Source organism: Apiospora hydei (genome assembly GCF_038363865.1).
Source record: "Apiospora hydei strain CBS 114990 chromosome Unknown utg000008l_segment0_segment0, whole genome shotgun sequence".
Classification (NCBI taxonomy): Eukaryota; Fungi; Ascomycota; class Sordariomycetes; order Amphisphaeriales; family Apiosporaceae; genus Apiospora; species Apiospora hydei.
In genome coordinates this window covers 3,041,156-3,064,690 of record NW_027117367.1, presented here as the reverse complement: position 1 = coordinate 3,064,690, position 23,535 = coordinate 3,041,156, and the positions used below count along the sequence as shown (strand labels likewise).

The 23,535-nt window shown below is 55.4% G+C and overlaps 8 protein-coding genes across 8 annotated transcripts; 5 read left to right on the top strand and 3 right to left on the bottom strand.

The window, feature by feature from the left end:
- Positions 1-5: 5 nt before the first annotated feature.
- PG997_011515 (uncharacterized protein) lies at positions 6-1,818 on the bottom strand (the record flags this gene model as incomplete). The annotated part of the gene is made up of 3 exons (XM_066815830.1): positions 6-784; positions 978-1,456; positions 1,589-1,818. The coding sequence occupies 3 exons, from the start codon at positions 1,816-1,818 to the stop codon at positions 6-8; spliced, it is 1,488 nt and encodes a 495-aa protein (XP_066665120.1).
- A 359-nt stretch (positions 1,819-2,177) lies between these two features.
- On the top strand, positions 2,178-5,405 carry PG997_011514 (P-loop containing nucleoside triphosphate hydrolase; the record flags this gene model as incomplete). The annotated part of the gene is made up of 7 exons (XM_066815829.1): positions 2,178-2,332; positions 2,555-3,911; positions 3,991-4,408; positions 4,474-4,732; positions 4,777-4,784; positions 4,848-5,051; positions 5,107-5,405. 7 exons carry the CDS (start codon positions 2,178-2,180, stop codon positions 5,403-5,405), a joined length of 2,700 nt encoding a protein of 899 aa, XP_066665119.1.
- Positions 5,406-7,133: 1,728 nt separating this feature from the next.
- On the top strand, positions 7,134-10,558 carry PG997_011513 (ankyrin repeat protein; the record flags this gene model as incomplete). The annotated part of the gene is made up of 4 exons (XM_066815828.1): positions 7,134-7,576; positions 7,632-8,514; positions 8,573-8,679; positions 8,761-10,558. The coding sequence occupies 4 exons, from the start codon at positions 7,134-7,136 to the stop codon at positions 10,556-10,558; spliced, it is 3,231 nt and encodes a 1,076-aa protein (XP_066665118.1).
- Positions 10,559-11,199: 641 nt separating this feature from the next.
- On the top strand, positions 11,200-13,016 carry PG997_011512 (uncharacterized protein; the record flags this gene model as incomplete). The annotated part of the gene is made up of 3 exons (XM_066815827.1): positions 11,200-11,596; positions 11,664-11,698; positions 11,760-13,016. The coding sequence occupies 3 exons, from the start codon at positions 11,200-11,202 to the stop codon at positions 13,014-13,016; spliced, it is 1,689 nt and encodes a 562-aa protein (XP_066665117.1).
- Positions 13,017-13,274: 258 nt separating this feature from the next.
- PG997_011511 (uncharacterized protein) lies at positions 13,275-14,381 on the bottom strand (the record flags this gene model as incomplete). Its single annotated transcript, XM_066815826.1, has 1 exon — positions 13,275-14,381. The coding sequence occupies one exon, from the start codon at positions 14,379-14,381 to the stop codon at positions 13,275-13,277; it is 1,107 nt and encodes a 368-aa protein (XP_066665116.1).
- A 5,673-nt stretch (positions 14,382-20,054) lies between these two features.
- On the top strand, positions 20,055-21,079 carry PG997_011510 (uncharacterized protein; the record flags this gene model as incomplete). Its single annotated transcript, XM_066815825.1, has 2 exons — positions 20,055-20,747; positions 20,831-21,079. The coding sequence occupies 2 exons, from the start codon at positions 20,055-20,057 to the stop codon at positions 21,077-21,079; spliced, it is 942 nt and encodes a 313-aa protein (XP_066665115.1).
- Positions 21,080-21,491: 412 nt separating this feature from the next.
- On the top strand, positions 21,492-22,100 carry PG997_011509 (uncharacterized protein; the record flags this gene model as incomplete). The annotated part of the gene is made up of 1 exon (XM_066815824.1): positions 21,492-22,100. One exon carries the CDS (start codon positions 21,492-21,494, stop codon positions 22,098-22,100), a length of 609 nt encoding a protein of 202 aa, XP_066665114.1.
- Positions 22,101-22,226: 126 nt separating this feature from the next.
- Positions 22,227-23,279, bottom strand: PG997_011508 (reductase; the record flags this gene model as incomplete). The annotated part of the gene is made up of 2 exons (XM_066815823.1): positions 22,227-23,127; positions 23,206-23,279. 2 exons carry the CDS (start codon positions 23,277-23,279, stop codon positions 22,227-22,229), a joined length of 975 nt encoding a protein of 324 aa, XP_066665113.1.
- Between the last annotated feature and the right edge of the window lie 256 nt (positions 23,280-23,535).

Here is a 23,535-nt window from a genome sequence, read left to right as displayed (position 1 = left end):
ATACATCATCCAATCTCACTCAAATGCGTCGCTCCCCTCAGCAGCTGTCCTGGTCTCCCCTGAGCGAACCGTGATCCATCAACGCGCTCCTTCCAGTGTATGGACTTCCCCAGAGCTCGGGAGTTCCCATTCGTCGTCAGGAGAACCTTGAAGGCCCTCTCCCCGCCACCGACAGTCCTCAGAAGCTCAACGAATCTGATCAAATGTGAAATCTCTGTTGCCTTGGTCACTAACTCCAGTCCGTCGATGACAAACGTCACCGTTGGTGGGGCGTGTGACAACAACTGCTCAATGACATCCAATGCCACCGTGTGGGCCTCTGGGGCACTGGTATCGAATATCTCTAAGTTGAGCCTATGCGTTGACTCGAAGGTCGGAGGTAAGAGGTTGATAAGCTGGTCCATAACGGTGCATAGCAGCGCCATGAGCGTCGCCTCCGACGTCGTAGAGTCCGCCGACATGAAGTCATATTTGCGCTTGCAGAAGAAAGACACGCAAGGTATCTCGGCTTGCATGGTAACTTCATAGATCCGCAGAGCCGTAAGAGACAAACCTGATCCGGAGTCCGTCATGACAGGTCCGTCGACCCAGAGAAGCTGTGAGGTCTTGTTTTGGATCCATGACTGGATGCGGATCGATACCTCTTGTGGAATCATGGGCGATGCGCTACCCCTCAGTATGTTCTTGAGCTCCTCTCGTCCGTCGTCGGTGAACTTGGCTAGCACAAGATCGGCTTGTCGACGAAGATCTGTACGTGAGATCCAGTTGCCGTCGCCGGTTTCAGCTTCTTCGTCAATCGTTTTGGTCAGTTGCCTCCTCGTTTCCAAGTCTACAGTGTATAAACATACCATTAGATACTTGTTTACCCTCGGATTGTCTTTCTCTAGTCTCTGATGATCTGGCTTCAAACTGGGCTTTCTCTTTTTGATCTATACGGGCTTATTAGGTCATGTGATATTCAGGGTCTTAATACATACCATAGAGGAACTGCTCTCCAACTGCACACAACGTCTCCGTTGAGTCTTTGCCAATCTTCTTGAACCCCTCAAGGAGTAGCTGGCTCTTTGCCTCAAGAGCAATAGGGGCTTCATACCGAACATCATCTCCTGCAATACGGAGATTCTGGTTGCGATCAATCCTGTCGACGATGTAGCCGACTTTCTGCTGCGTGATCAGCTCAGCGCCGTGGCGGATACTGGCGATTGCCTTGCGGATGTTGGCGGTGAGCGGCTGGAAGTGTCTGGTATAGTAGTTCTCGTTGAGGTACGCCTTGAACCGCTTGCTCTTGGACTGGTACCAGCACATGGCCTCGAACAAGAACTCGAAGATGCGGGTATACAGTTTGACGACGCGGGGCATCATCTGAGCAGGGTTGCCAACGTCGCATATCTTGGGCACATCGAAGAGTTCTTCTCGGATCTCGCTCAGCTCCGAGGTAAATGCCTCGGTGAGGGTCCTGCGGTTCGCAGAGACCTAATATACTGATTAGTCTCTTTGAAACCCTAGTATTTGCCGATGCTCAGAGGGGGAAAGGAAGATAGTTACTTTAGCGATGGAGGTGAGAACACCAGTGACAAGGCTGAGGTACTTGTCATTGTCGGGGATGATGGAAAATAAGTATGAGTGGTCGTTCAGCGTTCCGACGATGTTTTGAAATCCATCCACGAACTTTCCACGAGCTCCGAGCCTTTTCTGGTTGAAATCCGCCGCGGCTGTATCCACTGCTTCAAAAAGGGTCTCGATGGAAGGAAGAGCTTTGTCCTTTGATATGCCAGGGAATCGGTGCCCAAAGTCGGCCCAGAGCTCGGCGACTTTCATGCACTGAATATGCAAAATGCGCGTATCGCCATCGCTAGCAAAGGGTTAGCATTCGGTACATGACGAATCAGTCAGAGATACTGATTAGCAAGCGTAATACCTAGAAGAATACTTGAATTTCAACCATTCCTCGAAGTTTCGAGCTTCTGAAAGGTTCCTTGCTTCGTTCGAGGTAGCCTCACTCGCCACGTGATTGAGAGCTTTGCTGACTGGCGAAGCTTCATCACTGCAATCAAGACCAAGGCTGAACTGGCGGACTAGAGTCGTGACTTTCGGTTCCAATATAGCCTCAGCCATTGTCTGTGCCTTCTATTCTCATGCGAATGGTTTTAGTCGCTGTAGGGACATTTCAATCGAACATGCAAGGAGACCAAGCCCCGACCAGAGCCTCACAGCTACCCCTCTTTCGACATCTCCGATCCTTGCATCCGCGAGGCCTGGCTGGTGGCTGCAATGGAGAAATATCCAGCGAATTGGGATCTGCTATTGGGTTACAATGCAATGCGCAGCATTCGTAAGCGAGCTGTTTTGACGCATATATGCCTGAAGCGCTAAGGCCACCGGATATCGTTACACGAGACTACAAATTTCCACCGACCCCTCTAATCACTGCTCAAACATTTCCAATCTCACTTCGTTTACTTGGTCCAACATGAAGTAACAACAACGCGGATGGAATCGACTGAAAACATGCCGCAAAGCGACGTGGTGAGCAACGACGATGTAACTGAGGAAGGAAAGGGGTGCCAGAAGATGCCACGAAAGCGCACTCCATTGATGCCGCAGAACCCGGCGATGCCACGGGGAAAGAAGCCAGCGTCGCGTCAGCCGATACTCCGAAGGTCGATGAGGTCGCTCCTCAGCCAGCCAATTCAATCGACCCAAAGCAAACATTGGAATCCGACGCACCACTATGGTGCCCCGTGACCTTGAGGGCACATTCAATTTTATTGGACTTTAGGATGATCACATGTCCCGCATGTCACCAGTATCTCTATCTTAAAAAGGCTAAGAAGGCCACGGATGTCGCAACAGAACCGGAGGATAAGTCCGAAAGCAGCGACAATGTTGAAGCCGAGAAGGTTCTGGTCACAAACACAGTCGACTTCCGCGACATTGAGGACGACTGTGTTGAAAGGGCTCCTTGGCCGGGAACTTTTGACTTACTAGAAGCTAGAAAGGACATGGTAGACGACAATCTTGCCTTTGAGGTCGTGACAGTACTGGAGACTTCCATCACTGGGGAACCTGGTCAGACGCGTGTACGCAGCCGTCCCCAAGGCCCTGCTCGAGGAACTGCGCGAGCACCTTTCCGAAGTTCAACCACACCTGCATCCGAGATTTTGAGTGATTCCAAGCTCGAGATTGCTGTTCGCCAAACGACGATCATTATACACTCGAGAGCCTTGCTCAGACTGATCAAGTCAGTCGTTTCATATTACCCGAGTGTGAGCCTGGACGGGAAAACTGTCGACCTCGCTGAGCCATTCGCCCTTATTGCTCATCATCTTTCGCAACTTGAAAACTTTGTTGCTGATTCCGTTGACCCGAGCGGGCTCCCCGAGCCTAAGACCCGAGCAGCGGAAAAGAAAGATCTGGCAAACCGACAACTCGGATCTTTACTTCGATTTGTGAAACAGCCGAAGTATACATCACCCATCGAAGAGGAAATGGCACGTAATGGAAGAGGATACTGCACCTTCCGAATGCTCTGGTATTTATTCCGACCGGGAGGCACAGTGTATCTGTCGCGCGATGGCAAGCTTGATGCACTGGTCATATCTGATGTGACAATTGACGTAAAGATTCTTCGACCTGAAGCAAAATCGTTGAAGCCTTACGATATCAGCCTGTGGTACCTCGACTTTGACGGTCGCCATGTTGGAAGATCCGAAGAATCTGTCAGCATACCTGCTTTTGAGGGTGAAAGGCTCATCACTTCGCTCAAGCTGTTTCCCGTGGAGTATCGCGATAACTCAGACGGTGGTGAAACAAAGAGAGAGCTTGAGGAGCTGGGCAAGCGATGGTTTGGCTATCTTCTGGGTGCCCAATCCCATTACAAGGGGGAGTTCATCGGCCCGCTGGGTCGTCAGGTATGAGCCTTCTAGCCATGTCAGAAGTTTAGCGGATTTTTCTCTTCCCCCCTTTCTTTTGACCTGCTAACGAGCGTAGTTTGATGGCAGAGTGTTCGTTGACAATGCCGCATATATTGAAGAAGAATCCGCCACAAATCCTCCACGGCAGCCGGCGAAACCTAGGGGTGGCCCTATGCCTGGACCACCAAGACCAAATATGCCTGGACCGCCGCCTATGGCTACAGATTCCGAAGCCGACAAGTCTTCCCACAGAGAGATACCAGTTGTAGGGGATGTTGATGATCTTGGAGAGGGCCTTTCCGTCTGTTCTTGCGATGATTGTCTCGGCAAACGCGTCCATCCTCCACCTGGGTTTCAATGGGCAGCCTACGATCTTATTGATCCAAGAGTCACAAAAACCTTGGAGCTGCCTGGGAGCTCTCACGGCAAAGATCATCGGTATCTTCTCTGCTCACGTCGCCTTTTCGGTTTTGTTTTCAAGTCAAGGAGATGGGGTAAGCTTCTTTCACTTTCCCACGTCTGTCATATCATGACAATGGTCTTAACCCATGCCGTATAGAGGTCCTCGATGTCAAGTTCTGCTCGCCCGCACGGATACAACCTGAAGCACTGAAGTCCCTTGTGATGCCCGAGGAGAGGAAAACCATCATCAAGGCTTTGGTGGAGCAGTACAACACCGCCAGATCAAAGGACGGCAGTCCACAGCGTAAACAGTGGGGCGCAGATTATATCGAGAGTAAAGGGGAGGGCCAGATATTCCTTCTTCACGGTGGTCCGGGGTGGGAAAGTCTTTGTGAGTTTTCTTCCCATAGCTACGCGTAACGGTACTGGGAAAAAGAAAAAAAGCTTACCAACTGTGTAGCACCGCAGGTAGGCCATTTACAATATGCCGTAAATGATACCAAAAAGTCAGCAACTGACATAGATGTACAGAATGCATCGCCGAATTCACGGGGAGGCCTCTCCTGTCCCTCACTGTCGGAGATATTGGAACGTTTGAGGAAAAGGTCGAGGAAAGGCTATCCTACTGGTTCAATCTGGCAGAGAAATGGGGCGCCGTCATGCTCATTGATGAAGCTGATGTGTATCTTGAAAGACGTACAGTATCGGATTTGAGGCGCAATGGCATAGTATCGGGTAAGTCAACTCCCTGTGTCTACTTTTCACCTCCATTTAGTCTGACCTCACTCAGTCTTCCTACGGTGTATGGAATATTACAGAGGCATCCTGTTCCTCACCACCAACCGAGTAGGCCAGTTTGACGACGCCTTCGTGTCCCGGATTCATCTCATCATACACTACTCGCCTCTTGGAGAGCCCGAGCGGCGCAAGATCTGGACGCAGTTCTTTGAGAAGCTCGAGGACGAGAGAGACGACATCTCCATCACCAGCCGCGCAAGAAAATATGTGCTGCACGACCCGGAGATCAACGATGTAAAGTGGAATGGGAGGGAGATTCGAAACGGTAAAAAGCTAACCCTTCAATTCTGACCATGGCCACGGGAACTCTAACACTAAATTCGATTATGTAGCCTTCCAAACGGCGGTCGCTCTTGCGGACTACCAGTTCTCGGCCAAGGAGAACAAGTCGGAGCATGAGATAGCCCAGCTGGATCAAAAGCATTTCCAACAGATTTGTGGCATGGCGTTACAGTTCAAAGGCTATCTGACTAACCTCCACGGTATGGATGAACCTGGAAGAGCCTTTGTTTCGAAAGCTAGGATAGATGGGTCCGAGGAGTAGATGTGCGCATTACTGATCGAGAAGAGATATCTACGACGTATTACTTGAACTCGTTATTAGGTGGTGGGCTAATGTTGTTTCTTTCTCATGGTCAAGGACGAGGGACATATGCACTTATTTCATTTCTTCAAAGTCTCAATGTGTCGCAAGAAGTTGAAAACCAACTCAATATGCATCAACCCAACGACATATGTGGCAAGTGGTGGCACTTTTGGGGTAGTGTTGCCGATAAGACCCTCCGCGGACCACCATCCGGGCTTGGGCCTTGTGTGCCGCGTTATCCATTGCATTGCTTCGTGAACGTGCCTGCCTCTAAAAATATTCCTTTTCCGTTGTTTCAAACCCATTACAGTGCAACTGCGTGCCGATCCGTCGGGCAAATCTGTTGGCGGAGCGCTGTCATTGCCGATCTGATTGGGTGGTGCGTGGCTGCGATTCACGAGTTTGATTTCGCGACTGGGGGTGATAGCATCGTACCAAATTGTTTTCATGACAGGATCTGACGCGGACTCCTTTTCCCGCCACTTGCAAGGCTTGAGGCTGACCCACTCGGAAAGGTTAACGCATGAAGCGGGAGGGCCATGTGCGCATCTGCACTGCACGCAGCGGCAAGCCCGACGACGTTTTTCCCGACCGGCAGAAGATAGCGTCAATCGCGTCAATGGCATTTTCGCAATGTTACCTAGGTTAGGTAGCATGCAAGTGCAAGGAGATAGGCGCAAGATAAGGTAGCAGAGCGATAAACGGCTGGCATCCATACCCCCGCTAGATGGGAAGAGAACAGACTGACAGGTTCGTGAATGGATTGCCTAGATTGCCATTCAACTCTGGAGTATGCCGATCAGGCACGTCCGACATGCATGTAACGATGGGCCCATCTCGACATGGCGCTGGCTGTTGCGACATGTGCGGGACTGTCAGCACTCATAACCACGATAGCGTCGTTGCCTGCCTGGCACGAGCAGCAAAATGAACATGGCGGCTGTCCGGCACCATTTGCCATTGTCGCTGGCTGGGTGCTGGGCTGTACTGGCAGTACTGGGCTGCTGGGGTGCGCGGGTGGCGGCGGGCTTTTGCCGCTCGTAACCGCCCGTGCTGAATCCAGAAACCGTTTCGAGGGCGAAAGATGGAACCTCGCACTCCAAAAGTCAACTCCACCAGTCCACCACGGCCACTGCTGCAACCGTTTTTCTAGAAAGTCCCGGCTCTGGTCCTAGCGTCCCTCATTTTACTCTCCGACCCCTGAGAGATCTATGACCAGGGATGGGGATAGCGAAATGGGGTCGCCGTGCCCAAATGCCAATCAAGCGGGCGAGATGCCGCCAGGATGCCACTCCACAAGCGGTCCTCAATTAGCAGCCAACAATGCACTTTGCACGCAACGCAGCGAGCCATTAACCACCAAAAGCCCATCGGCACCTCCCAAACCAACATGAACTTCCACCAGCATTCCAGTTACACGACGGAGCAGCGCCATGGCTCGAAAACATGCGCGACTCGGGAGCAAGGCCAGCAAGGCCGCCAGCGAGTCTAGCCACACCACCACCACCACCCAGGACTCGAGCGCCACCGTCACCCAGCGCGACCAGGGCGACCAGTACCAGCGCAAGCTGGTCGCCGCCTGTGCGCGCGGAAACGAGGAGCGCGTGCGCCGCATCCTGACCGACAACCCGCCATGGACCAGTCCCCAGGACAAGGCCGCCTTGCGCAAAGCCCTGCAGAAGGCGTCGGCGCGACACCACATCAACATCATCCGCCTGCTGCTTCATTACGGCGCCGAGGTCGATGCCGGTGCCGAGGATGAGTTCCCACCCCTCTACCGGGCCGCCCAGGCCGGCCAGCGCGCCGTCGTGGAGGAGCTGCTCAAGCATCGCCCGAAGCTCGAGGCCCGCGAGACGCGCACGTCGCAGACGCCTCTGTTTGCCGCCAGCGTGAGGGGCTTCCACGCCATCGTCTCGCTGCTCTTGGCCAAGGGCGCGCGTCGATGCCAAGGATCGAGACGGCCGCACACCATTGTTGGCCATGGCCACCAACTCCAACTTCACCTCGATGGAGACAGCCGCGCTGCTTGCGGACCACGGCGCCAACCTCGAGGCCAAGGACCAAATTGGCCGAACCCCACTTCTTTGGGCTGCCACCAACTGGAACCTCGACTTCGCCCGGACACTCCTGCAGAAGGGCGCCAGTGTGTCGGCCGTCAACAATCGTGGTCGTACCGTTTTGCATCTAACTGTCGACAGCAGCAACGGCGGCAAAGGCGCCGACCAGACGTCGGTGCCCCAAACACCGCGTGAGGAGATGCTTCAGCTTCTTCTACAGCACGGCGCCAACCCCAACGCAGCTAGTGATGGAGGCTGGAAGCCCCTGCACAATGCGGCCCAGAAGGGTTTGACATACAGCTTGGAGATTCTACTCAAGGCCGGTGCCGATGTGAACGCCGCCCTGTCCAACGGCATGACGGCCCTGCACTGGACTGCCTTCAACGGCCACGAGCAGGCGGCACAGCTAATATGGTCCCACCCCGACGCCGACCTGGGCATCAAGGACACCTTCGGCCGCGCCGCCTGGCTTTATGCTGCAGAGCGTGGCCACGACGACATTGTCGAGCTCTTGTCGCCCGGCCACAATAGCCACCGCTTGCCGAAGACGATGCTCGATGCCACCCAGGCCTTCAACGCCACTGTCGTCGAGTTCAAGGACTACGGCGAGAAGCAGCGCATCTCTAAACCCACAGTGTTCGACCTGCTGTACAAGTGGGACGAGAAGAACGGTCGGCCCGCGATTCCGCTATGGACTGATGGACCCCCGGGACACGCCAAGAGCGAGTTCAAATGGATCCATCTTCCTGCCAACAATGTAAGTTCAACCCTACGTCTACTCGGTCCTGGTAACACCCCTCTAACTGCCTTTTTAGCTTGCTTGGGTAGAAACACTCATGATCAACTGGTTCATCGAATCGGGATGTCGCGACCTGGAGGGTTTCCAAGGCCCTCATGAAATGCCTGGAGCAGGAGCACTGTGGTCCGTTGCCGCACGCCAATTACATGAGACCCTTCTGTCAGCGCATCTCGTCTCAGCACCCCGGAGATGACGACGGAGGAGGCCCCCAGCGGATGGCGACACGCTCAGCCCTTGGAAGGGAATCCGTCGCAGCACCAGCAATCTGTCGCAGATGACCCTCAGCCAGGGCATACCGGGCGGTGACGGCAAGATCGCCATGTTCATGCCGTACCTCCATTACGAAACGGACGAGAGCCGACAGAAGATGATGGACGCCATCAAGATCGTATCATCGGCCAAGAATGCGAGCTCCCAGGACAAGACGCCCGACACGATGCTTTTGGAGGCATACCTGAACCACAAGCCCTCGCTGCACCCTAGGAGGACGCTAGATCAGTTCTTCTACCGCGGTATCGACACATCGGCCCGCGATCGCGACCAGGTCGTGTACCGCTACTGCGAGGACCATGGCCATGAGCGCAAAGTGTTCATGGTGGACCAGCTCTGGGTTCTGGTGCTGAACAAGGACCTCATCATCACCTGTTTCCCCGAGCGCTGGGACATTGGAAAACAGAAGGACCCGCTAGGCGTGCTGGACGGCATTGTGGCCGAAATGAACGCCAAGACCCGACCGCCCGTTCGAAGTGTCTACCACATGGCCATTCTGGTTTCTGGTCGCTGCTCCGGCATGTTCTCGCGACACCGCGCCGATGACCAAGACTACCAATTTCTCGACATGTTCGAAAGCTCCGTCGGCCGAGTCACGGAAGATCTGACGCATTTGTTCCACCGATTCGAGCAAGCGTCGTCGCACAGCCGACAATGGGCCCGCCCGTCACGACGGTCCAAGCTGCGCAGCAGCAAGAACAAGAAGAAGGCGCCGACAGAGGAGTCAAGCTCGTTCGACCGGCTGCTCGACATTGGGTCCGAGACCTCGCTGCTGACCGAGGTGCGCGACATCCGCGACGAGCTCAACATCCTGACCATGATTCTCAACTCGCAGCTGTGGACGCTGGGCGACCTCAAGAACTGCCTGCTCGAGGAGCTCCAGCTCAGCGCCAGCTCGAGCCGGCTGATGCGCAACAACGTCAACAACTGGCACGCTGCCGACATCCGCAAGCGCACGCTCGAGCAGGAGCGCCACCTCAAAGTCCACAAGCGCGATATCCAGTCCATGGACGAGCAGGCTGAGCGCCTGTACCAGTCGTTGACGGATCTTCTGGATCTCAAGCAGAAGCACAGTAACGCGCTCGAGGCCCGCTTCGCCAGTGAGCAGGCCCTGGCCGCCGCGCGCTCGGGTCAGACGGTCATGGTCTTCACCATCGTCACCATTATCTTCTTGCCCATGTCCTTCATTGCCGCCTACTTCGGCATCAACATCGATGCCTTCGACAGTCTCGAGGGCGACTACGTCGCATCGTGGACCTTTGGCGTCGGCCTGGGCATCTCGCTCATCTTCATCTTCATGGCGTTCACTGTGGTCGACATCACCAAGGCCCTGCACCGGTTCGGCGCCTTCATGAAGCGCGTGTTCGCCCGCCGTGAAGATGCCAACGGTCAGGACAAGGACGGCGACCAACACGACTCGGACTACGAAGCCGTGGCGATGCAGTCGGAGCCGCCCACGCCGCTGCCGCTCCAGGACCGGTCGGCGTTCCGGCAGAACCTGAACCACCAGTCGGGCCCGCTGTCCAAGATCGGGACCAACAACACGAACCGGTCGGACGCGATGGAGATGGGCCTGCTCAAGTCGACGCAGCTTGACCTGGTCAAGACGAAGACGGCCATTAGTATTCTGTCCAAGACGCGGTCGGCGAGTATTCGGAGCCGGCGCGGGTTTGGGGATGAGGATTTGGAGTGGGGAGGGCGGGATCGGGAGATGAGTGCTGGCACTTGCTAATCGACGAGAAGTAAGAAAAACCAAACTAAAACTTAATGTTTTCAATTATTATTACGGCCACGATATGACATAGAGATTCCCAATTCGATAGTTTAGTTCGTTATATACCACCAAATCTTTACTCTGTTTCTAAATTTCTGATGTTATCAAACATCTTCACTGAAGTCTGGGCAATCAATGTGGTGAGACTGTCGGCTGTCTCCGGCTTCGACAATAACATAAGCCCGCATGGATGACATCCTCATATCACGCGGTGTTCTCGGCAGTCTTAATTGTGGGTTTGCCTGTTGGTTGTTGGTTCGTAAGTGTATATTTAATGTAACCTGAAGTGGTAGATATGCAGGTTAACCCTGTACTGTATCTGGCCTATCAGATTGAATCCCGCCCCCTGTCACGCTGTTGCGCCTAACTTCGAACAGATACGGAGAACCATTTAGCTGGTTCTACTGCCGTGCCTCTTGTTCTTCAAATTCCTTCGCTGCTGCTGTCATCTGTCACGGCAGTAAGTACATTCATTGCTAGACTTACGTTGTCCTCATTTTATCGAGCAAAGTAAATGTGACAAAGTTTCACACTCCCCAACAGGATCAGCGATGTACCAGCTTACTACCATCTGAGTACAAACGTCTATCAGCACAGCCATGGCCGGACTCACAGCTCTGCTAGCCGTTGGCGCCCTTTTGGTGGTAGCCGCTGTATTCGATACTGGTCTACGTCTGCTTCGGAACTACCGTCTGGCGAAGACCATTGGCGCGCCCATTCGCATCATCCCCATCAGCCCTCTAAACCCGTTCTGGGTCCTCCTCGACAGGAAGGTCCTGCCGCTCCTCCGCCGCTTGCCGTTTGGTGACAATAGTTTCACCAGGTACAATTGGCGGGGCTGGGAGGTAGAGGACAGGTGGCGCTCCCATTATGAGATGGGGGATATCTGGGTCCTGGTAACGCCTTTTAAGAACTGGGTGTACATCAACGACCCCGACGCTTTGATGTCTGTCTTTCGCAGGGGAAACGAGATTACTCGACCTGTTGTTGTCACAGGTTCGTCTTCCAGAAAACCCCGTTCCGACTAACGGATCTATTGACTGACAATTCGGAACCCAACCAGAGATACTGAACGTTTTCGGGCCTAACATATCCACCGTGGGTTAACATCCCCTTGCACTTCGTTTCATTGAACCAGGGCTAATCACTGCTCGACCAGGCCGAAGGGGAACGCTGGAAAACGCAAAGGCGCATATTGACCCACTGCTTCAACGAGGCAAACAACAAGATCGTGTGGTCAGAGGCCATTACGCTAGCAGGCGACATGCTCCAGTACTGGACCACCAAGGCGTCGATCAGGTCCTCTGCCGATGACTTGCGGACCCTGTCGCTGCACGTGCTATCACGAGCCGCTTTCGGCAAGTCGTTCAAGTTCGAAGGCGCCGACGACAGAGACCACTCTGCCAGTTCCACCGGCAACTACAAACAGTCCCTCCAAACCATCCTCGAGAACTGCGTCCTGATCCTCGCCCTCGGAACCAAAGCTCTGGCGTGGCCCTGGCCCTCCCGCAAGCTCCGCGGCGTCCACGCCGCCTGGGTCAACTTCCACGCCTACATGACGAGCATGTACGAAGAAGGCAAGCGCGCGGCGGCCGAGGGCAAGGCCGCCGACGACCACAACCTCCTGACGCTCATGGTGCGCGCCTCGCAGGCGGACCCGGAGTCCCTCACCGAGAGCGAGATCTACGGCAACATGTTCGCCGTCAGCTTCGCGGGCCACGACACCACGGCCAACACGCTGACCTTCGCCCTGCACTTCCTCGCCGCGCACCCGGGCGTGCAGGACTGGCTCGCGGAGGAGATCGCGGACGTGTTCGGGGAGCGTGGGCCCGAAGAGTGGGATTACCGCGCCGATTTTCCGCGGCTGAAGAGGTGTTTGGCCGTCATGTACGAGACGATGCGGCTGTACACGCCGGTGCCGGTGCTGAAGTGGACTGCGGACAGGGCGCAGCCGGTGACTGTCCACGATAGGACGTATATGCTGCCGCCGCACAGCATGATCGCGCCGAGCTACGGGGCCATCCAGACGGACCCGCGTATCTGGGGCTCGGACTCGCTGGCTTGGCGGCCGTCGCGCTGGATCAGGAAGTCTTCTTCCTCTTCCTCATTCGGTCCCACCGGCAGCAACAGCAACGAGCAGGAAGAGTTCCACATGCCCCCGCGCGGCGCCTTCCTCGCCTGGTCCGAGGGCACGCGCGACTGTGTCGGGCGCAAGTTCTCGCAGGTCGAGTTCGTGGCGACGGTGGCGGTGCTGTTCCGGCGGTGGCGCGTCGACCCGGCCGTGTTGTTCCCGGGTGAGACGCTGGACGCGGCGCGGGGGCGGGTGGAGCGGCTGATCGAGACGGATTCGTATGCGGTGCTGCTTTTGCAGATGTTGCATCCGGAGAGGGCGCCGTTGGTTTGGAGGAGAGCGTGAAAGGGGGAGATGATAGTAAGGGGTTGGTGGAATGGTTGTTTGCCGATGAAACAACTGTTGGGGATGGGATGGAGGTGGTTGAGGCTGGGGGTGGGCACTCATTCAAGCACTGGGGCACTTGGTCAATCATGATGTTGATATTGTCTTTGATATAAAACTATTACCTAAAGAAGATGAAAGAGAAAACTACCGAGAGTAAAAATTCGTGAAGGAAGAAAGCCCATGTGGCCACTCGTCACCTGTTCCTATACCAACCTATTAGTTACAGGTGTTGACATCCTCATAGTTCTCCCCGAACCCGCCCTTCTCGGGGATGACGCGGAACTGCACCACCGTACCCGAGTCGCCCATGGTGACGGCGGCAATGTAGTCGCCCATGTTGTGGTTCTCGTCGGCCCGCTTGGCCCAGTCCTGGGCCATGGTGTCGCTGGCCCAGTCGACGCCGTCCGCGTCGGGCTCCAGGCCGAGGTCGCCGTCCTCGACCACCTTGTAGCTGATCTTGAAGCCGGCATGGTCGGCGCGCCGCGCGACCCCGGCGGGCACGCTCGGCCGGATCTGCACGTCGCCCGTGCCGTCGCCGCGCGAGGTGAAGCGGTGGTCCATGGCGGGCCCGTCCGAGCCCAGCGTGAGGCCCCGGATGTCGACCGCGTACCCGCCGTTGTCGGCCAGTCGCCGCGCCGCCAGGTGCGAGAAGCCGGCGTCGGCGCCGGCCGACGGCTGCACCTCGGCAATGGAGTCGTACCGGAGGGCGCTACCGCCGGTGCTGCTAGCGGACTTCAGCAGGGTGTCCTCGATCATGCGCACGGCGTGCTGGTGGCGGCGACGAGTTGCCAGCTTTCCGTCCCTTCGGCTCTTGGCGTGCTCCTGCGGGCCGTTTGGGGCCTCGGCGGGCCGGGCGCCCTGGTGCTTGGGCCCGCCCTCCATGTTGTCGCTGAGGGCGTTGAAGATGAGGGGGAAAGCGACGGTGACGCCGCCCATGACGGGGCCCCGGCAGTCGCGGTAGCCGAGCTGGTGGCAGACCGTCCAGGCGCCTGACATGGCGGCGCCGCTGTAGCCGATCGGCTGCATGATCCAGCGCGGCAGCGTCGACAGCTCCTTCTTCATCTCCCTCATCACGTTGGGGCACTCCTCGACGAGCCGATTCCAGTCGATGCTGCGGCGGCGGCGGCGGGGCACGGGGCTGGTCTGGCCGTCGTACTCGTAGGGCTGCACCGAGGTGTCTTCATCGCGGAGCGAGAGGCTGGTGGTCAGGGGCTCGTCGTCGACGACGGCTACATCGTCCGCGGCGGCGGCGCCGGGGAGAGCGTGGGCCGTCTGGACGCTGGCCAGGAGCGCGAAGGGATAGAGGAGAGAGTCTTGCCTCATGATGAAAAAGCGGGGGAATCTTGTAAGTGTTTCGAAGAATAGGATAAGTTGGCCCGTTTCAGGACGGTACAGGTTGAAGAATGGAAGGGGGATCTTGCACGAGCTCGGGCGGACGTTGGCGAATGGTGGGCAAATGCTGGGGACTCCGGCGCTTTTGACGTGATCTTTGCTGTGGTCGTCTTTTGGTTAGGGAAAGGTGGTTCTGGAGAGGTGTATAAATATTATATCAGCTCCGTGCCCCATCACGGGCCATGATGGTGTTGAAGATAGTCAGTGCAAGGGTGGATATCATTTTATGAGCGATCGCCGTCGAGACGCGGCGCAGGCCTGGCCATCATTGCGGCAAAGCGCCCGTGTGGATCCTCCGCGGCATCCTTCACGCAGAGGGAGCTGAACGCTAGGAATTGGTTCGAGAGTCTACAGCCAAGATCGGCGTCAGCTGGCAGCTACCAAATCCCCCTTACCATGGTTGGCTGTGCACAATCAGCAACCACTATTGGGGGCGCGGTAGGGCGCTAGGGGAGGCACAGTTGGGGAACTCACGATGGTGGATCCTCCGAACAGGCACAGGGCGGGTCTTCCGGCCAGCGCAGATCGTCCGAGCAAGCCCAGACGGGGCCCCGGAGGCGCTGGGCGCGCCGAAATTGGCCGTAGGGGGGGCGCTAGCTGGGTGGTTAGCGCTCCGGCTTCTGCCAAAGTCTGGCGATCGGCGGCGGATGGGCCGCCGGAGGCACAGCCGACGCTCTGGATATTTACAACTTCGTCTTCCATCACAGTGCACACCGTGCAGCGAGCCCTATGGCGGCTGGCTGGTCTAGAGCGCAAACGAAGTAGGCAAACGCCGGCGTGCTACTATTATGTAAGGAAAGGATATCCAGCAAATTAACCCCGTCAACCGTGGATTTAATCTTATCATCAAGCGATGTTAGGCAAGATGGGAGATTGCCAGGCACATTAGGGGTTGTCAACAATACACAGGGCAACAAATAGGCGGAATGGCATTTATTAGAACCGAGCAAAGAAATTCAACGATAAGCAAAGCAAATTATATATCACGAATGCAAGTATCTACACGTACTGCGATTCCACCAACGAACGTGTGACCTTAAATACCCGACAAAGCCATCTATCATATAGTCACCAAAGGGTGGAGACGGCGTGGTTGCCGGTTTCTCTCTGGAATGAAGTCATCGTTACAACTAGATATCTCTAAAGCTGTAACCGACCATCATCCGTGCGGGAGGATCTGGGCTCTCATTGCAGTAATATACCTGGAATGGAGACTATACACTGCTCAAGTGGCTGTCCCTGCAAAGCACTGTACCCCACGCGATGGCGGGACAAAAGTGGATTATAGTCGAATCCTTCCGCGGGGGATCCTATATCGAGAATCTAAATTTTGATGCATCGTCCAATCAACAGCGTCATCGCCCCCAATGGCGGTACCAACTAGTTAAAGTTGCCCTGGTCCTAGATGCCCAGCCAGGTACAAGTGGCACAGAGCCCGGCCATGAGGATCGACACCTGGCTGTGTGCGGCGCAAAGCAAGCAGTCGGTCAAATACACATCCGTCTCCACCCTCAAGACTAACTCCTAGTTGTCGACATACCATGCATGGCATGTCGAGCCAACCTTTGCACTCTTCACCGTCTCGCTGCTCGGCGGCTCGGTGGTGAGAGCAAAGAATGAGATGGCCGGAGCAATCCCGTCCAGCCGGCTCAGGTACTGGCATCCTCTTTTTTCGTCAAAGGATTCGAAGGATTCTATTGGGCCCATATATGCGATGAATGGCCCACACTTCCTCGAAATCGACCCAGGTTCTGTGGGCAATGCAAGATCGTTCAGTTCATGGCGTAGGCTTGTCTTAGTCCCACAAGGGGTTTTAAGATGCCACGACTTATATAAGTACGGGTTCACCTCGCCATCGGGACATATACAGATAGTACTCATCAACACCAAGACGCATTCAAGAACTCTTATCCTCTTTATAAGTTCAGCTACTTCTGACCACCTCTTCCTCTCTTTTGCAAACACACACGCACACAAACACACGATGCAGCTTCTCCAATTCGGCCTCCTTCTCACCACCGCCGCCCTGGTCCCTTTCGGACAGGCTGCGGTCCTGCACCAGCGAGGTGACCAGGTCATGGTTCCCGAGACACCGGCGGCCGGGAATGCGACAGCCCCTCCAGCTCACAAGAAGCGGATCGACCTCTTGGCCGGAGTATGTGACCCCCTGTATTTCCTTCTGGTTTACACGTCGATCTGTTTGTACTTTTGCTGATAACAAACAATTTCTTCTACTCAGACATGCCGAAAGCACGCGGGATACCCGTCCGGAGAATGCGTGCACTACGAACCAGTCGACGGCAAATTCCGACCGAAGAAGACCATGCGATGCGGAGAAGGGAAATACATGCAGGTGAGTTGACCTTTCTTTCCTTCCTACCTCCCTTCCGACCGACTACGGCTTCCTTCTTTTGATCATATATCTATTACTTGGAGCCTGCGGCAGTGCACTAACGCATGAGTATCCGTATAGTGTAACAACGTCGGAGACACGTGCTGGTGGGACTCGGATGATGATAACACCCCGGCGGTCTGTACGAAACAGTAACTGCAATGGAACTCTTTCGCATAACGGCAGCTCGCCAATGACAAGGAGGGATTGGCACTGTTCCGGCAGTTTCCTATATTCGATGAGTCCTTGGGTCAAGCGGGCAGTGTGTTGTAGCTCCAGAAGGCAGTAGCATTACAACGAACAGACCTCTTTGGGGAGGAGAGGCTCTGTCGTGTTTACCTAAACTTCAAACAAACCTTTTAATATGATCTACATGGCTTTTTGATAGACTCAACCACAAGTTGACTTGGGTCGTTGCAATTGAGATATCCGACTGCTGAGCTAAGTTGAAACGTGACGCTCTGTGAAGAACTCTCTGATTGGACAATTAGATGTGACTGGATGACTGGTTGTCCAAGAACCCCGCACTTCGAGGATTTGGTGTCTAGACCACTGTCTTTCCTCTAACCTACTCAATTATCACCAACAGATTTGGGTTCTCGCAAAGTGTCAGACTCTAACGCTATGTGGCTCCTCAACTCTGCCACCAATCAACTAAAGAGTTTCATTTCTGATGATGAAATCCCCAATTATGCCATCCTATCGCATACGTGGGGTGAGGAGGAGGTAACGTTTCAACATTGGCAAGCTGCCTACTCATCCGATGCCCAACTCGGAGGATTCCCAGATGATTGGAGACAGAGGAACCAGGACATTCTCCATCGTATGTGCGGCTACGGGAAAATTGCCATGTGTCAGAAGATGGCACTGAAGGACGGGATAGAGTGGGTGTGGGTAGATACGTGAGTCAAAGCACTTGTGCTCATCCATTTGTCCGTGACATTGCTAAGATTTCAACGCTCTTTGCGACAGATGCTGTATTGACAAACAGAGTAGCGCCGAGCTCTCCGAGGCTATCAACTCGATGTACCGGTGGTATAAGAAGTCGCGTGTCTGCTATGCCTATCTCCGAGACGTCCAGCGCTTGGAGGAAACAAAGGATTCCAGATGGTTCCAACGTGGGTGGACGTTGCAAGAGCTCATAGCACCTACCGAGGTCGTATTCTTCAATAACGATTGGCAAAGCCTCGGCGATAAACGTGGGCTTGACCAATTACTCGAGTCTATCACGGGCATAGATGGCACGTTCCTGCGGGGAGCGCCGCTTTCGCAGGCAAGCGTTGCCATGAGAATGTCCTGGGCGGCTCGGAGAAGCACCGCACGAACCGAAGATGCGGCCTACTCACTTCTTGGCATATTCGATATAAATATGCCACTGATATACGGCGAGGGAGAAAAGGCTTTCAGGCGCCTCCAGGAGGAGATCCTACGACGCAACCCAGAGGACCATACCCTATTCGCTTGGGGTACTCCGGTGAAGGCTCGCCTTGCAGAGCTCGGAGATTCGGTCGAAGATATCGAGGAACTCAAGACATCAGCAGCAGATTGCGACACCGCCACATATCTATACGGGCTTTTGGCAACCTCGCCCCGTGACTTCCTTCACTCCCGGCACATTGTCAGTTCCATGGCCCCAGACGTGTTTAAGCAACTCCTAGGCAAAGGGAATGACAGTGTATCAGTTCCCAGTATTGTCGGTCAAGCTATTCGCATTGGTTTGGTCAATGTTAAGACAATGGCGTATCCTTATCGACCGAGCCATTTACCGATTGTGCAGCAACGGCTAGCGCAGTTGGTCTGGATCTTTTGCACCGGCCCTTTGGGCGACCAAGAATGGGAAGTATACTGCCTGCTGATACTCCCTTGGGGGGTATCCGCAACGGTACGCGCCTTGTCCAATGGCAAGAACGTACCAGTTACTGCGGGTGGAAGCACCGATCACTGCGATCTCAGGTTACGGCCCGCTGAGTCAGAGTAACCTTCGGACCTTTGACGTTTCGCCCGCCATCCAGTTGCTGTATACGAACTCCATCATGATAACCTCTTATACGGCTCGTGATCAAACTGAGAATATCGCGGACCTCAACATCAGCTCAAGGGATGCACTTGAATTGGATTATCGCACCTTTATGGCCCAGCCCGTTTTCAATTTCACTGTTCGCATCAACGAAACAGAGATGCGATGGAGTCCGATAAACCTCACCGTTAGAGATGGAACCCTCGCTGTGGCAGATCTTCGCTGGCAAGGAGAGACAGAGGGGGCGGATAGGGGTGAGCCGATAACCAGGTGGCTCACCACGACGTTTCGGTCCCGATGGGGTGCCGAACACGACGTCATTACCAATATGAAAATTGCGGCCAGAGAGTTCAACGTTGGGCCGGGCTACGTATGGGCCGTAGACATCTCTCTATCACACTGATGAGACGTCATGATACTGTACGCTATGGCTCTATGGACATATTTATTCCAAGCCAGGTGGCTTACACGACAACTCTGGGATACGATTAGTAGAAGCGAACTGCACTGGGCCCCTTGCACAACGCCCCCCTGCGTTCAAGTCATGCGCCTCTGCTGGGGAGAGCTTGGCGGGTGACATTGCAATTTAGCCGGAGCCAGGGCCCGTGGATTTAGCCGTACCCAAGTCATCGGGGCTACAGCCGATTTCCCTAGTTCTGGCTCCCTTGCTATTGGTTCTTATAGAAGACTGGCTGGCCTGGGCAAATCCACGTCAAGTTCAGGTTCCGCTATGATTGGTCAATGGCTCTGGTCAACACGACACTCACCGGGAACCCAAGGCCACACACCCGGCGCCACACCGCTCTGCCGCATTCCCCAGACCCAGAACGCGGGGAGGCAGTGATTGAGAAACTAGGGTATAATTAGGACGGTTCCTGCAGGTTTCTGATTGATTGCTCCCAGACCTGCCCGATTCGTGAGTCTGGTACAGTACTCTGACCCTTTCTGGCAGGTTCCACGCAGACTTCTCGATAATGCATGGACCATTGATTGTACTTGCAGCTCTGTTGCCCTTCACGTCGGCGCAGCTCAATATCTACGCCAAAAAGGCCGGTCTCAGGTACTTTGGCGCAGCAACGGACTCTCCTGGTCAGCGCGAGAGAGCGGGTCTAGAGGCATCATACGACCAATACGATGCTATTCTGAGAGACGGCAATGAGTTCGGCTCGACCACCCCGACCAACGGACAGAAGGTATGTCAAGCGCTGACCATACTATCCTCGTCTCAGTCGCTAATATCACCAAGTGGCTGTTCACCGAGCCCGAACAAGGCGTCTTCAACTTCACCGAAGGCGACATCGTCACCTCCATCGCGCAAGAGCACGGCCTGATCCAGCGCTGCCACGCCCTCGTCTGGCACAGCCAGCTGGCCCCCTGGGTCGACAACGCGACGGCCGAATGGACGCCCGAGGCCCTGAGCGCCGTCATCGTTGAGCACGTGACCAAAGTCATGGAACAGTACCGCGGCAAGTGCTACGCCTGGGACGTGGTCAACGAGGCGCTCGACGAGGACGGCACGTATCGAGACTCCGTCTTCTACCGTGTGCTGGGCGAGGACTTCATCAAGATCGCGTTCCGCACCGCGGCCAAGGTCGAGCCGGGGGTTAAGCTTTACTATAACGACTACAATATTGAGAAGCCGTCGCCCAAGAGCGAGGGCGTTCTGCGCATTGTCCGCATGCTCCAGGATGATGGGATCAAGATTGACGGCGTCGGGCTGCAGGGCCACTTTGTCGCGTCAAGACCCCCGACTCTGGATGAACAGATTGCGACTATCAATGCGTACGGTGCGCTTGGAGTCGAGGTCGCTTATACGGAGCTCGATGTCAGGCAGACGACACCGGTCAATGAGACGAGCTTGGAATGGCAAGCCAATGCATACAGAGATGTAAGTTACTCCCAATTCCTATTCGTTAATGGTGGGTCTTTGGGAGAGTCATGATAGCTAATTATCTCCAACCCATCTCACAGGCTGTCGGTGCTTGTGTTCAGGCGGAAGCCTGCATAGGTGTCACCATCTGGGACTTCTACGACCCCTTCAGCTGGGTTCCATACACTTTCCCCGGCGAGGGCGCCGCACTGTTGTGGTTCGAGGACTTCTCAAAGCACCCCGCGTATGACGCCGTTATCGAGGCTATGAAGAACGGGACCGTGTCGCCCTGCAAGCGCAGGGAGCGTCGCCGGGCACACATAGCCGCGAGGAGTGCCGAGTTGCAATAAGGTAGCGCGAGGGTGTGCAAACGACGATTGATCAAGCAGCCAGCTTCTACCAGTCCCGATTCGGCCTTGCCCGTATCAAACCAGGATCAATCATGGTATTGGGATGAAACCACGATACAGTTTGCTGCCTCACCTTGAACAAATATCCTCACCATGTCCTTCGTTGCGCTGGTGTCTCGGTGCCAGGTTATAAAAGTACCTTCAAAGAATAATCACCATGACATATAGATCATATATGTCGTGACTTAGGGTCGCACGAGATCACGTGTAGAATAGCCGTCCCCATGCATGTCTGTTTTGTGTTTGCTACCTGTGAGCGTTTCGTACCCCGCACATCGAAGCTTCATTTCGCAGGAATGATATCATCTCCCAATCACCTCGACCTGCTCTTGCGATACGCAACGCTGCAACCATGAACGAGTCGAGTCTCCTCAAGCTCCCCGGCGAGCTGCAGAACAACATCTTCTTTCAGCATTGCGACGGCCTCGACCGCCTAATCCTCCGCAACACATGCCACCGCCTACGGGGCATCATCCCTCGACCCGACGTACACGAGCTCATCGAGGCCGAGGCAAGCAACCCCATGGCTGTCAAGGAAGATCTCTACACCTGTTACATGTGTGTCCGACTTCGACATCGTTCGAGATTCGCCTACAACATGGTAGAGAAGTGGAAAGAAAGAGGCGGCGAGGACGCGTCCATGCGGTTCTGCGTGGACTGCGGCCTCATGGTCCAGAGCCTTCGCGACGAGAAGACGGGCCGGACAAAGATTGTCCACAAGTACCGCGTGGGGAGATACATCGCCATCGGAGGGCGCTACCACGTCGTCTGCATCAAATGCAAGACCCTCGGCCTGGCCGGGTGCGACCCCAGCCGGCCGACGTGCTGGCGGTGCTGGCACGCCTTTGAGAAACGAGTGACCGGGGAGAGTGAGCGGGAGTGGGAACTGCGGGAGCTCCACCGCGCGGAACGGCGCAGCTGGCCCGAGCCTTGTCGGTCACTTGGGCAACCATCCGGATAAAGAGAAAATGAAACAACATGTGAGAAGAGGAAGGACTTGAATTAGGGAGCCGGGTCTATACTACTATTATCATGGGAAAAGAAGAAGAATAACAAGAAAAGCAAAGGGTAAATCGAGCGACGCCCCCTACCGCACCCACCCTTCCCTCCTCATCGCCTCCGAAGTCCACTCCTCCAACCTCTCCGCCAGTCCCACATCCTTCGCCGCACTACTCTGCCAGCACGGCTCCCCAAACCGTCCATGAATCTCAAGGTACCCTGCACTCTGCTCCGCCCTCATGTCGGGGCTCGCGACGCAGAACAAACTCGTCCACGACCCCTCATCGGCCGGCATCATGAACCCGAGCCTGCGGATCAGGGGAAACGTGCTCGCGATCCCCCACGACCCGGTCCCATCAACCGCCGTCGCCAGGTTCGACTCCACTATGCCCGGGTGCACGGACGAGACCCAGATCTCGCCCTCCCCGTCCTGCGCGCTGGCGGGGGACCTGGGTCCGTACTTCTTGTGCAGGGTCTTAGCGTGCAGGATATTGGCGAGCTTGCTCTGCCCGTAGCGGGGCCACGGACCGCTGTCCTTGAGCGATATGTCGTCGAAGTGGATGCCGCCCTTGGGCGCCGCGAGGTGGCCTGACGAGCTGATGTTGACGATGCGCACGCTGCCCGCGGGCAAGGTCGGCGTCTTCGCGGTCTGCCGCATCAGGGGCAGCAGGTGCTCCGTCAGGACCCAGTGGGCGAGGTAGTTGGTCTGCCACTGGGCCTCGTGGCCGTCCTTGGTCATTTCGAAGGGCGTCGCCATGATGCCGGCGTTGTTGACGAGGCCGTGCAGGGCCGTTTCGAGGGCGAGGAAGCGCTGGGCGGCGGCGACGACGCTGGCGAGGTTGGTGTGGTCCATTTGGAGGAGGTCGATACGGGCGGTGGGGTGTGTCTTTTTGATGTTGGCGATGGCTGCCGTGCCCTTTTCTTGTGATCGAGCGCAAAGGTAGACGTGGGCGCCATGTTCGGCTAGGTGGGATACAGTGTAGTAGCCGCTGTGTGTTGGGGTCGCGTCAGTGATACAGTCTTCGCGGCGGGAAAAGGACAAAGAAAGACTTGTGTGAGTGACTTACATGCCGGAATTCCCTCCGGTGACTATGTAGACTTTGCCCTTGAGATCGGGAAGACTGTCGGGATGGAACGGCATGGCTAGTATGAATACAGAGTTGCGATACTAAGAAGCGATAACTTGAAATCCTTGGCTGTAGTCTTTGTTTCAATGAGCAGAAACCCAGAAATAGAGACCATGATATCAATCCAACACTTATTTATACTTCTCCCACCCAAAGATCTCCAACATCGTGGTTCAGATGTTATCCTGGCCATCCGGGACTGTGAGCAAACTGCATGGCCGTTTCGGCCAATCGCGTTGCATCTCGGATGGAGGTAGCCGGAGATAATGG